Source organism: Gossypium raimondii, chromosome 11 (genome assembly GCF_025698545.1).
Source record: "Gossypium raimondii isolate GPD5lz chromosome 11, ASM2569854v1, whole genome shotgun sequence".
NCBI classification, from domain to species: Eukaryota; Viridiplantae; Streptophyta; class Magnoliopsida; order Malvales; family Malvaceae; genus Gossypium; species Gossypium raimondii.
Genome location: NC_068575.1, coordinates 5,775,098 through 5,788,858, shown reverse-complemented (window position 1 = coordinate 5,788,858; position 13,761 = coordinate 5,775,098). Strand labels below are relative to the sequence as shown.

The 13,761-nt window shown below is 33.9% G+C and overlaps 1 protein-coding gene across 1 annotated transcript; it reads left to right on the top strand.

Moving 5' to 3' along the window:
* Positions 1-5,353: 5,353 nt before the first annotated feature.
* Positions 5,354-6,310, top strand: LOC128034718 (receptor-like protein EIX2). Its single transcript, XM_052623542.1, has one exon. It carries the CDS (start codon positions 5,354-5,356, stop codon positions 6,308-6,310), a length of 957 nt encoding a protein of 318 aa, XP_052479502.1.
* Positions 6,311-13,761: the final 7,451 nt, after the last annotated feature.

Below are 13,761 nucleotides of genomic sequence, written 5' to 3'. Positions count from 1 at the left end.
CTTTGCCTGAGAGATATGAGGCCAAGATATCCTCTCTAGAGGACTCAAGAGACCTTGCAAGCATCTCTTTGACTGAGCTAATTAACACCTTTTATGCTCAGGAACAAAGAAGAGCTAGCAGAGCTGAAGATCACCAGGAATGTGCATTCAATGCCAAGGCCAAAGAAGCCTCGAGCATCAATGCTCCAAGAGGCAAAAAGCCTGGGAAAAGTAGGCCTAAGCTCGATGTCGCAAGTAGCAATGACCACCTGAGACATTTCAAGAGGCCAGTCATCCGAAGAGGCAGATCTTTGGTTCGGGCGGATGCAGATGCCAACACTGCAAGAAGAAAGGTCATGTTGAGAGGGTTTGCAAAAACAAAACCAAGCCGCGGCAGAGTCAATTTCAACAACAAAAGGTTGAAGCTCGAGTAGCTGAGGACAGTAGTGATCAAGAAGAGCAAGTCTTTACTGTTTCTTGCTTAGCTGCTGAGAAGAAATGCTCAAAAGGATGGTTATTGGATAGTGGTTGCACTAACCACATGTCACCAGATGCCTCCTTGTTTAAAACCTTGGATAGAAGTTGTAAAACAAAGGTCAAGGTTGGAAATGGTCAGTTCATAAGGGCTGAAGGAAGAGGAGAGGTGCTAATATGTACTCCTACAGGCAACAAAATTATTCCAAATGTGCTTTTGGTGCCTGAGATTGACAGAAACCTTCTCAGTATAGCTCAATTGCTCGAAAAAGGCTATTCTGTTGTGTTCAAGGACAAACAGTGCCACATTACTGATCCAAGTGGATCAAGTCTTATGACAGTCACAATGACTGACAAATGCTTTGAGGTGCACTGGCCAAATGACTCAAAGTCAGCATACACAGCCTCTGTTGATGATTCCAAACTTTGGCATCAAAGGCTCGGGCATGCCAACTTTAGATCATTGGCTCGAATGGCCAAAGAGGGCTTGGCAGAGAACTTCACCACTCGATGGAGCATGATGATGTGTGTGAAGTTTGCGGATGGGGAAACAGCAAGACCGCCATTTCCTACAAATTGACTTTGAGAGCTCTTGAAAGACTGCAATTGGTGCACTCGATGTATGTGGGTCTGATGAGGATGAATCACTCAAGCAAAATAGGTATTTCATCCTCTTCATTGATGATTTACAAGGTTTTGCTGGATTTTCTTCTTAAAACACAAGTCAGAGGTAGCTCAAGTGTTTGTGAAGTTTAAAACTGCTGTAGAGACAGAAACAGGTTGCAAGGTGAAATCGATAAGGTCTGACAATGGCACAGAGTACACTTCAGCTCAGTTTCAAGCCATTTGTAATGATGCTGGTATCAAACACTAGCTCACAAATGTCTACACACCTTAGCAGAATGGGGTATCAGAAAGAAAGAACAGAAGCTTGATGGATATGGCCAGGTGCCTGCTGTTTGAGAAGAAACTGCCCAATACCATGTGGGCCGAGGCAGTAAGCACTGCTGTCTACCTTCAAAATAGGCTTCCTACCAAAGCCCTTGTATCCAAGACACCTTTCGAGGCTTGGTTTGGTTTCAAGCCTTCCTTGGCACACCTGAAGGTGTTTGGTTGCCTGTGTTATGCACAAATACCAGCAGCAAAGAGAGACAAGCTCTCTGAAAGGGCTCAACCAGGTGTTCTAGTAGGCTATAGCTCAGTTAAGAAGGGCTATAGGGTGTTGGATCCTTTGACAAACAAAGTCCAAGTGAGCAGAGATGTCATCTTTGATGAGAAGGCTTGCTAGAATTGGGAAAAGAGTGAACCAGAAGCTGCTTCAGAAGACCTGGTGCCTAATCAAGCTGAACTCGAGCAGCTTGGTCCTGAGATGGATGTTGATGATGTGCCTGTGAGAGGCACAAGGCCCCTAGATGAGATTTATGAAAGAGCACAAGTTGCTATAGCAGAACCTAGTAGTTTTGAAGAAGCTGAGGTAGATGAAGGTTGGAAACTGGCTATGGTTGATGAAATCAACATGATTAAGAAGAACCAGACATGGGAGTTGGTTGATAAACCTGCTGGAAAGAAGACCATTGGAGTAAAATGGGTCTATCGAGCAAAACAGAATGCAGATGGCAGTCTGAACAAGCTGAAAGCCAGGCTTGTTGTCAAAGGATTTAGCCAAAGGTATGGTCTGGACTACCTTGAAACTTTTGCTCCAGTAGCCAGGCTTGACACAGTCAGAATGATAGTTGCCTTAGCTGCTCAACATCAGTGGATCATTCATCAGCTTGATGTTAAGTCTGCATTTCTCAATGGTTTCCTGGAAGAAGAGATCTACATCGAGCAGCCTCAAGGATTTGTGATCACTGGCAAAGAACACATGGTGTATAGGCTGAAAAAGGCCTTGTATGGCCTGAAGCAGGCTCCTCGAGCCTGGTATGCTCGAATTGATTCCTACTTGCTCAGTTTGGAATTCGAGAGGAGTGTCAGTGAACCAACATTGTATGTGAAGAAAAATCAAGCTGAGACTCAGCTTATCTTGTCACTCTATGTTGATGACTTGTTAGTAACTGGAGGAGACAAGAACATGCTACATGATTTCAAGAAGAAAATGATGAAGATGTTTGAGATGTCTGACCTAGGCAGAATGAATTATTTCCTAGGAATAGAAGTGAAGCAAACAGCAAATGAAATCTTTCTCAGCCAGAGTTCCTTTGCTATGAAAATCTTAAACAAGTTCTCAATGAAGAACTGCAAGCCAACAAGCACACCAATGGTTGTTGGAATGAAACTATCAAGACAGGAAACTGGTGAACCAGTTTGTGAGACTATGTACAAGAGTATCTTTGGTAGTCTACTATATTTGACTGCAACAAGGCCAGATATTATGTTTGCAGTTAGTGTGCTATCTAGATACATGAATTGCTGCAAAAATCAGCATTTTCAAGCAGCTAAACGAGTCCTAAGGTACATCAAAGGCACCATTAGTCATGGTGTGATGTTCAAAAGAGCTGAAAGTATGAAGTTGATAGGCTATGTTGATAGTGATTGGGCTGGATCATGTGATGACATGAGAAGTACATCTGGATATGCTTTTAGCCTTGGCTCAGACATGTTTTGCTGGAGTTCTAAGAAACAAAGTCTGGTGGCACAATCAACAGCAGAAGCTGAATATGTTGCTGCTGCATCTGCTGTGAATCAAGCCATATGGCTTAGAAAAATCTTGGCCGATTTAAACCAAAACCAAGAAGAAGCAACAGAGATTGACTGTGACAACAAATCTGCTGTTGCAATTGCAAAGAATCCCATCTTCCATGGGAGAACCAAGCACTTCAATATCAAGTTACATGTTATAAGGGAGATGGAACAAGCTCATGAAATCGAGCTGGTTCATTGCAATTCGGAGGAGCAAATTGCGGATATTTTTACCAAGGCACTCAATGTGTCAAGATTTGTAAAATTAAAAGGGAAGCTAGGTGTAACCAGCATAGAAATTAAGGAGGAGTGTTAAAGTTAGTTCCCATGCAACCAGCTTTCCATGCAAAGGTGGCCATGCAAGATGACGTAGCAGGCATTCGAGCCTTGATCTGCAGGAGCTGAAGCCTGAAGCTTGAAGTTGCCGATCCACTTGCAACTTTTTAGTTGCATTTTGATTATTTTGTAATCTAGTTCATGTTGAACTAAGTAGGTAAATGTTTTGATATTGATTGACTGAAAAATCAGCAATGCAAGTTGTACAAGCTAATCTTGTAAGTTTCAATGCAAATTAGTGGTGTTAGGTAGTTGATTAGGTGATTACTTGTTTGTTTTACTTGTTGACTGATATATGTAATGGCTTGATGCCTTGTTGATGTGTTAATGAAAAATATCAGCTCCTTTTATTCAAAAAACTCTCTCTTTTATCTTGTTTTTATTCGTATTTTGTTTCTGTTCTTGCTTCTAAGTTTGTTTCTTCAGCAAGGCTCGAGGCTTGCTATCCAAGCAAAATTCAAAACAGTTTTGTTGCTGCCTCTTGCACCAACACATGGGTTGAAGGTGGGGATTGCTGTGAATGGACTGGTGTTATTTGCCATAACTAAACAGGCCACGTCCACCAACTGAACTTGGCTCCTACTCTTTCAGAGCCTCATGATTTTGCACCATATTTTGAATGGGAAGCTTACGAGCTGTCAAACCTAGGAGGCAAAATAAATCCTTCACGGCTGGAGTTGAAGCAACTCAGTTCCCTGGACTTGAGCAATAACAATTTTAGCAGCATACATATCCCGAAATTTTTCGGTTTGCTGGAGAGTTTAACATATCTTAACCTCTTTGGAGGAGTTGTCATCTTTGGAGGAGTTTGTTGCTTCAGAAAATCAATTAAACGGCCAAATTCCCTTGTCTATAGGGCAGTTGTCATCTTTGGAGGAGTTTGATGTTTCAGAAAATCAGTTAAATGGTCAAATCCCATTGTCTATAGGGGAGTTATCGTCTTTGAAGTTGTTTGTTGTTTCAAACAATCAATTAAACGGCCAAATTCCCTTGTCTATAGGGCAGTTGTCATCTTTGGAGAAGTTTGTTGCTTCAGAAAATCAATTAAACGGCCAAATTCCCTTGTCTATAGGGCAGTTGTCATCTTTGGAGGAGTTTGATGTTTCAGAAAATCAATTAAATGGTCAAATCCCATTGTCTATAGGGGAGTTATCATCTTTGAAGTTGTTTGATGTTTCAAAAATCGCTTAAACGGCCAAATTCCCTTGTCTATAGGCGCTTATCATCTTTGGAGGTATTTGATGTTTCGAAAATCAATTAACTGGTACTTTTCCTCTATCTTTTGGACGACTAGAAAGTTTGGAAACTCTGGATTGTGGGTATAATCTATTAGAAGGAGTTGTATCAGAAACCCATTTTTCTAATCTCACGAGATTGACAACTCTAGCAGCATCTTGGCCCAAAGTTTCCCCAGTGGCTAAAATTCCAAAAGAAATTGTCTTATTTGGAAATCTCCAATGCAGGAATTTCAGATGTCGTGCCCACTTGGTTTTTGAACCTTCCCACTCAATTTGAATATTTAAACCTTTCATCGAATCAACTTAGAGGAGAGATTTCATATTTGAATGTGAGAAGCTTTGTTGATTTGAGTTCAAACTGATTCATAGGCCCATTGCCAAGAGTATTCCCAACTTTAGTATTTCTAATTTTATCAAATAATTCATTTTCGGGATCTCTTTTTGAATTACTTTGTAATTCATCAAGTAGGAAACGGATGGAAGTTCTTTACATTGATAAAAATCTTATCTCAGGAGATATTCCAGATTGTTGGAATCATTGGCAGGGTTTGAACCTTTTAAATTTGGGAAGCAACAATTTAACCGTCAAAATCTGACCTTCTTTATGGCATCTAAATCTTACAATACTAAACCTTCGAAACAATACAATGTTTGGAGAATTTTCATCCACAATGCAAAATTTTCTAGATTTGATTATGATTGATCTTAGTGAAAATCATTTCAGTAGAAGTGTACCAGCATGGATTGGTGATAAGCTCTCAAACCTTGTGATTCTAAGCCTTCGATCAAATAACTTTAATGGACATATTCCTCATAAAATTTGTGATCTTCAATTTCTTCAAAACTTGGACCTTGCCCACAACAACATTTCTGGGGTTATTCCAAAATGTTTTAATAATTTAAGTGCAATGGCCACAACAATCAAAATCAATAATTTTGTTCTTGTGAAGTATGTAGATGCTGGCTTAGTTTTTTTGAATGCATTATTGGTGTTGAAAGGACGAGAGGATGAATATTGGAGCTCACTAGGACTTGTTACGAGCATGGACATTTCAGCTAACAGTCTCACAGGAGAGATCCCCAAAGAAATTGGTAGTCTCGTTGGACTATTGTCTTTAAATTTTTCAGGGAATCTCCTAACAGGAAATATACCAGACAACATTGGTAACATGGAGTTAATGGAATCTCTTGATGATTTGTCCATGAATCAACTAAATGGTGAAATCCCTCCAAGTTTCTCCAATTTGAATTTCTTAAATCACTTCAATGTCTCCTACAACAACTTGACAGGACAAATCCCAACAAGCACTCAGCTTCAAAGCTTTGAAAACTTGTCTTACGTGGGCAATCATCTTTGCAGACCTCCTCTCACTAAGAACTGCACCTCAAAAGGTATTCCAATTGACGTTGCAAATAATGGAAGTAGCAGGGAAGGAAGTAAAGTGAATTGGCTTTATGTCAGCATTGTTCTCGGCTTTGTAATGGGATTTTGGGGTGTAGTGGCTCCCTTGTTTTTCATCAGGTCTTGGAGGCTTGCATACTATCGAAAGTTGGACCATGTTGGTCGAAAGTCGTATGTGTCTTGGGCTACTATGGATATGTAGTCGATGGGAAAAAAGCATGTCTAAACATGTTGGTCCAAGTTGGTATAATTTATGGAGATTGGATCAAAGTGTGTTTTGATTATGTATGAATAGGTTTTGTTTTATTTCAATAATTTACAATGAAAATAATTTTCAGCAAAAATGTTGTTTGATAAATTCCATCGGTTGCTTAGCTTAATAATTGAGTAGACGTGGCGACCATAGATCCGGTCTTCTTCCTCCTTGATCCTTCAAATTAGAGTAATGAAATAGTAGTAAATAGGATTAGCCAATTTTTTTCTATCATTTTCTAACTGTTGCCAATGGATCTCAACAAAAAAAAGAGTTCAGCTGTTGCTCTTCATCCTTGGACTCACCCTTCTCTGTAAGACAGGTAACAACCTCAAAACGGTAAAAAAACTGAGCATTCACCAAACTAAAGGGGACGGCGACAAAACTAGCACTAAAATTACTTGCAAAAGCAAGACTAAAAAATGTACTATAAGAGTAGACAAAAACTTATAAAAGTGAATACTTATTAAACAAGGGAAAAACAAACAAAAAAATATAGAACTTGAGATAATACAAGTCCAAACCGACTCATGAAATTATTTATTATTCTGAAACTCTCAAAACAGAAATAGATTAAGAAGTCAACAAAGAGCTACCCGCTTTCTAAAAGAAACTATTGGTGGTCGGTGGTGTTTCAACGATGATAGGCACCGTCATCTGTCCATCACAACTTGTGAAAACAACAAAGATACCTATAAAATAGATTTGTAAACTGAAAAGAGAGAAGAAGCATAGTGTAAACGAGAGAAGAAGAAAGAAAAAGAGGGTTGATGGGCAGAAAAAAAGGCGGGCGATAGCTAGCTCGGAGGCTAACACCACCGCTAGGGAAAAACAAAATCAAACGATTTGGAGAAAAAAATTAAGGTTTTCCAACAGAGAATACCTTATAATATAATAATCTTAAAATTTAAATATATTATATATTATAATGTCATAAGCTCTTAGTGAGGTGGACAACCTAAAATTTCCACGTGAATTATTTATATTTTAAATTAATTAATATTTTTAAAATTTGTGATTAGTTAAAAGAAAAACTATCGGAAAAAATTTTACCCGTTTATCTTTTATTTTATTTTGTCTAAAATTTTTTATAAGCATCCCCATTTATCTTTTTTTTCTTAAATAAAATTTATTATGTCATTTATTCTCAATATAATTTTTAATTTAAAATAAATTAATAAAATAAAAATACATACTTTAGATACATTTTAAGAAATTAAATAACTAGAAAATAATTTCATAGCTCACACTTATCTTATAAATAAATGTCAATCATTATTTTCATAAGCTCTTTAGAGTTTCCTCATTTAAAGAAATTCATGAAAATGTTTATAGTTTAAAGTTATTTATATAGTATTGATATATAATAATATGGGTAAATTGTACAATAGCCACTCAATTATAAAAAAAATTATTTTAGACACCCAAAATATAAAAAATTACAATTTAAGCACTCACGTTACATAGTTCAACATTTTGGTCAATCCTATTAAATTATAAAGGACAAGTGGCAGTTAAAAAATCAGTATAATAAGAAATTTAACTCTTAACTTTTACATATTTTATCAATTTAGTTATAATTTTAAAAATTAACCCTCAAAATTTATATATGTTCACAATTTGATCTTAATTTTAAAAGTTCAAAGAAATATATAAAAAATATAAATATTTTCAAAAAAATATAATAATAAATTTAAATTTTATATTAATATTAAATAAAAATAGTTATATTAATATTAAAAAAAACTCCTCACCCGTCCCTCTCCGACCATAAGGCATTCATGTCTTTCTCAAAGACCGTCTTTCTAAAAAAAAAAAAATGAAGCCCATTAAAAAAACAATCATAAGGCATCCACGTCTTTCTCAAAGACTGTCTCCAACCACTGGAGCCGAACTCGGTTTGGATCCCAACGAAACCCATTATTTCATGCCTCTTAGTCCCATCATCATCACCAGCATCGAAACGAGTGTTGTTCCCATTACCGGTTTTGTCCCAAATGATATGGACGGATCTTGGGTCGGAGTTTCGACAACGCTGACTGGATCCACCAGAAGAAAGGAAAGAAGAGAGTCGAAAAGGAAAGAGACAATGGCAAAGGTGAGGAGGAGGGCGAAGATGAGGAAAGGAAAGGGACAGTGGTGAGGGAGGGGGAGAGGGAGAGGGACAAGGTGGGGGAGGTTTTTTTTATTTTGTTTAATATTAATATAATTATTTTTATCTAATATTAATATTATTAATATAACATTAAAATTTTTATTACATTTTTTAAAAAAATTATGAATTTTATATATTTCTTTGAATTTTTAGAATTAGGATCAAATTGAACATATTTCTAAAATTTGAAAGTTATTTTTTAAAATTATGACTAAATCAATATAATTTGTAAAAGTTGAGAGTTCAATTTATTATTATACCAATTTTAATTGGCAGGTTAACTTGTCATTTGTCATTTGTGATTTTAATGGGAGTAACCAAAATGACCAAGCTATATAACATGAGTGCTTAAATTACAAACTTTTTATTCTAGGTGCCTAAAATGAAAAGTTTTAGTAGTTGGGTGACTATCTATGTAGTTTACCCTAATAAGATACAATATATGAAATAGGGAAATAATAATCTTTCCATTGGTTCTAAAATTTCCCAAAACTTTCCTAATCATTCCAATACCCATGGTGATTCCAATGTACAATACTAAGACTACGAAATTGATTTTGCAAATGCAAATGAATGGTGATAAAATTAATTTCGTAAATGTAAATGAATGGTGATTCCAATATAGCATATTTAGCCACAAAAAGATTAAGATTTTAATAACTCACTATTGTGGTGATCCCATACAGTACTATGATTTTGCAAATGAATGATAATTTCAATATAGTTTTCATGGTGATTCCGATACAATATTGAGATTTTGCAAATGAATGGTGATTACAATATAGTACACTTTCCCACCATAAGGTTAAGACTTTGCAAATGAATGGTGGTGATTACAATACAATGCACTTAGCCAACTAAAGGTTATGACTTTTCTAAAACAACACTTAATGTTACAACCATTCTGAGGTTATAACATTTTTAAAATGACACTTAATATCATGACCTTTTTGAGGTTATAACCTTTTTGAAACAACACTTTATGACCTTTCTAAAATATCACTTAGTGTTATGACTGTACAAGCCCAATTTTGACCTGGGGCCCAAAACTAACCAAAATCACCAACCCAAACCCAAACCCAACCTAAACCTAACCCTAATAAGCCCAATCAGCCCAATAGCAGAAAACAATAATTAAGTAAACCCTAGGTGCGCCGCACCTAGGGCCTTCTGACCCCTCTGCAGTCCCCGCCTCTAGCAGCCACCAACTCTGCCACCGTATAGCCTCCTCACCTACCCACTGCTACCGCCCCACTTGCACCTACTCCTCAATCACCCAGAAAACAGAGCAAACACGCAAAGCAAAAGCAAAACAGTAGCAAACAAAATATAATATTGTATCAATTTTGGCTATAAAAGCCACTCCAATTTCTTTGTATTTTTTTCTTTTGAAAAACACAAAAAATTGAATAAAAAATAGAAAAAAGTTGATACAGATTCAAAAGGTTTTTTTTTTCTTCTACTCTTTTATTTTTTCTGCTATTTACATTTCTTTTATTTTTTTCTTGCGTCTTAAAAAATGGAAAATAAATATAAAATCAAAAAGAGAGAGGCCAGATCTTACCTTTCCGGGTGTTTACGCCGTCGTGGGGGGGCCGAGGTTGTCATCTCCGATGAAAGATGGCATTTTCTAGTCAGGGAAGTCGAAAAGCAAAAAAAATGGCTTTTTCGATTTTTTGGCCACTGTGGATGACGGCACTATCACCGGTGACCGGCGGAAGGCGTGGTGGTGACTCGTCGGAGCCTTTGCTAGATTCTAGGCTAAAAGAGGAGAGGGGGAGAGAGTTTTAAAGTTTTTTTCTGAGAAAACAAGGCCAAATGAATTTTTTTTTCTTAAAAACTTGACTTTTATAGGCCCCTAAAACGACGTCGTTTTGGGCAGGCCTCTCAGGCACCAAAACGGCGCCGTTTTAAGGCCGACCCAAAAATCGCCCGGACCCTCTCCAAGGTCCGCTTGTTTTCTTAAAAAGGGTTATTTACGCGCGCGGTCCCTTCGCTTTTGCAACGCATTGCAATTTGGCCCTCTTTATTTCTTTTCTTTTATTTTAATTTAGCCACGTAATTTTATTGTTGTTTCATTTCAGTCCACGCCAAAACACTGCGCATAGGGCTTGGGTTATTTTCCAAATCAGCCCTCCGTTCTTTGAGCGCATTATATTTTGGTCCCTGAAGACCCATTTTTCGTTTATTTACGTTTTAAACCCTAGATTTCGTTTCAAAATTCAGTCTAACCTGTTTGTTTTATTATTTTAGTTATTTTATTAATAATATTAGCAAACTAGATATTATTATTACTATCATTTGTTATTGTTATTTATGTTTACTTATTTAAATATTAAAGATATTTGTCTTATTATATTAATATTGTTGTTCGTTTATTTATGTCCTTTTATTTTATTTTATTTTATTCCAAACTTTGTTATATATGTGTGTATATACATTTCTATAATATATATATATACACACATGCATACGTACGTTTTATAATATATACGTATATTTTATAACCCTATATATATACATATAGTCTTTTTATATATCTATGTATACATACATACATTTTGATAATACATATATGTACTTATATTTTATAATTTATATATATACATATGTTTTTGTTATATTTTATAATTTTAAAATGTATATATATACACACCTATTTTTATATATTTTTATTTATTGTATTTTGTTTTACTTGATGTTTATTGGTATATTTATGTATATCTTTGTTGTTTTGTTTTTAGATTTTATAATTTCCACGTACATATCTATATGCATATTGATACTTTTATACTCTTATAATTTTGTTCATGTTCATTTTAATTATTTATTCATGTCTTTATTATTATTTTTAAAAGAATATTTCAATCTAATTTGTTCACATATTTATTATTCTGCATGTTATTAATTTGTCCTTTTATTCATTCATCTTTATTCTATCCTCGTATTATTTTTACTTACTCATCGTAGTTGTTATTCCGTCATATATGATTTTTTTACCCAAATTCATGAAAAAAAAAAGAAGAAAGAAAATTTTGAAAATAAAGGCAATACTCGGTATTTGGGATCTTCGAGAAGATTGAGCCCTAACGTATTGGGTTCTAATTTTCTTTGTGAATCTAAATAATCGAGAATGCTCTTTAATCAAAAAACATAAATAAAAGGCTCATTGTCAGGAATTCAATACGTTGTGTCCTAACGCATTGGATATGACACGTTGTTTTCTCGAGATGAGGATTTTTTCTAAAAAATAATAAATGCAATATTCAATGTTTAGAATTTTGAGAAATTGTGCCCTAACGTATTGGGTTGCAATTTTTTTCTTTTGACTTAAACAATTGAATATCTTTTTAAACTTTATTGCACGAGTTTTCAGAGAAGCTAAATTTTGAGGAGGTGAAATATCATGCCCTAACTTATTGGGTATGATATTTTTCTTTCTCCGAAAAGAGAGGGCCTTAACGGCTAATTTGATTTATCCAAGTTTTTAATACAAGGATCGTATTTTAAAATCTTTCAACCTTCGATACTAATACACTAATTAATCAACTAGGTACCAATTTTTGGGCATTACGAGGGTACTAATCCTTCCTCGTATGTAACCGACTCTCGAACCTATTTTTTTGAATTTCGCAGACCAAAAGCATCGTTTTAATAAATTTAAACCGTTTATTAAAAACAATCGTTTTATGAGGTGACCCGATCACACCTCATCAAAAAAGATTGGTGGCGACTCCCACATTCGATTTCATTTTTCAAAACCCAAGTCGACCCCGTTTTATCAAAAAAATAGTGTCAACAATGACCTTTTTGAAACGACACATCATCACTTTTTTATGGTGTTTATATGTGTCTCACATTCGAGTGTAAAAATATACAATATAATCTTTTTTTTTTCCTTTTCTTGACTGATTTTTGACACTGTTCAAATTTAAAGGTAAAATTATTATTCAAAATATGATTGCAAAAATATATAATATAAACTTTTTAACTTTTGGCATGATTTAATTCAAATGTGCAATTATTTCATTCAAAAGTGTAAGAAGAATTCCTCCATTCATTATATCATGTATTGGGAATAGTATTTTTAATCGTGGTGTATTTTGGGAATATTATTTTTATTATTTTGCATATATTGAAGAAATAATTATTCTTAAGAAGTTTGCGGGAGACGCCTTGCCTTTCAATACTTTCGAAGCCAAAAACAGTAATTTGAATTAATGTTAAATTTCTCACTATTTTCATTAGCTTTTAAAGTTTCTAATTTGAAAAATTCATAAAAATGAAAGTTTAAAGTTTATATGAATAATATATATTAAATGAAAGAGCGAAATAATAATAATAATAATAATAATAATAATAATAATAATAATAATATTTTAAGATAGAATAGAATGATTTACTCATGCAATTAATTAAAATATATCATGTATAAATCTTTTATATATGCACTAAATTATATTATGTGTAAATATTTTATATAAAAATGAATTAATGAAATATATATTAATTTGAATATAATAAACTTGTACATCTATAAGTATTATTTTACATCATTATTAATTAAAGTCACATGGATTGTTTTATTATAATAATAAAATATTACTATATGCACATATTAAATTATTTAAACTTAAAATAAACTATATAAAAAGTGAATAAAATATGTCTTCCGTTTCATTTTGGCCACCTAATTATTAATTTTTCGATTTAATCATTAAATTTATTAAAACTAAAATTTTAGTCACTCTAAGCTAATGTGGGCTTTTTTATTGGTAAAATAATAAAATTAACCCTCTAATGTTTACACATTTTATTAATTTTAATCTAAATATAAAAATTCAAAAATTTAACTCTTGATGTTTACAAAATTTGTTATTTTAATTTGAATTCTTAAAAAATAGGCCTAAAAATTGTAAAAATTATCAAGTTTAATTCTAATTCTAAAATTTTGGGAAAAAATTAATGCATTATAATTATATTTGTAATTCCCATCACATGTTAACCATAAAATTAAATGTCAAAACAAGTATAGGACACAAAATATAACACACCATTCTAGGAGCTTCACTCTCCTCGTTGTATCTCTTTGATTTGTGTAAAAGAAAATTCATTAATAAGAATGTATTTTTGGTTATTGAAGGTATATAAAGAAAGAAAATATTAGGGTAAAAGTATTATAAAATTTTTGTACTATGAGTCAAATTGCATTGTTAAAAGTTATATCAAATAATAAATTGATCAT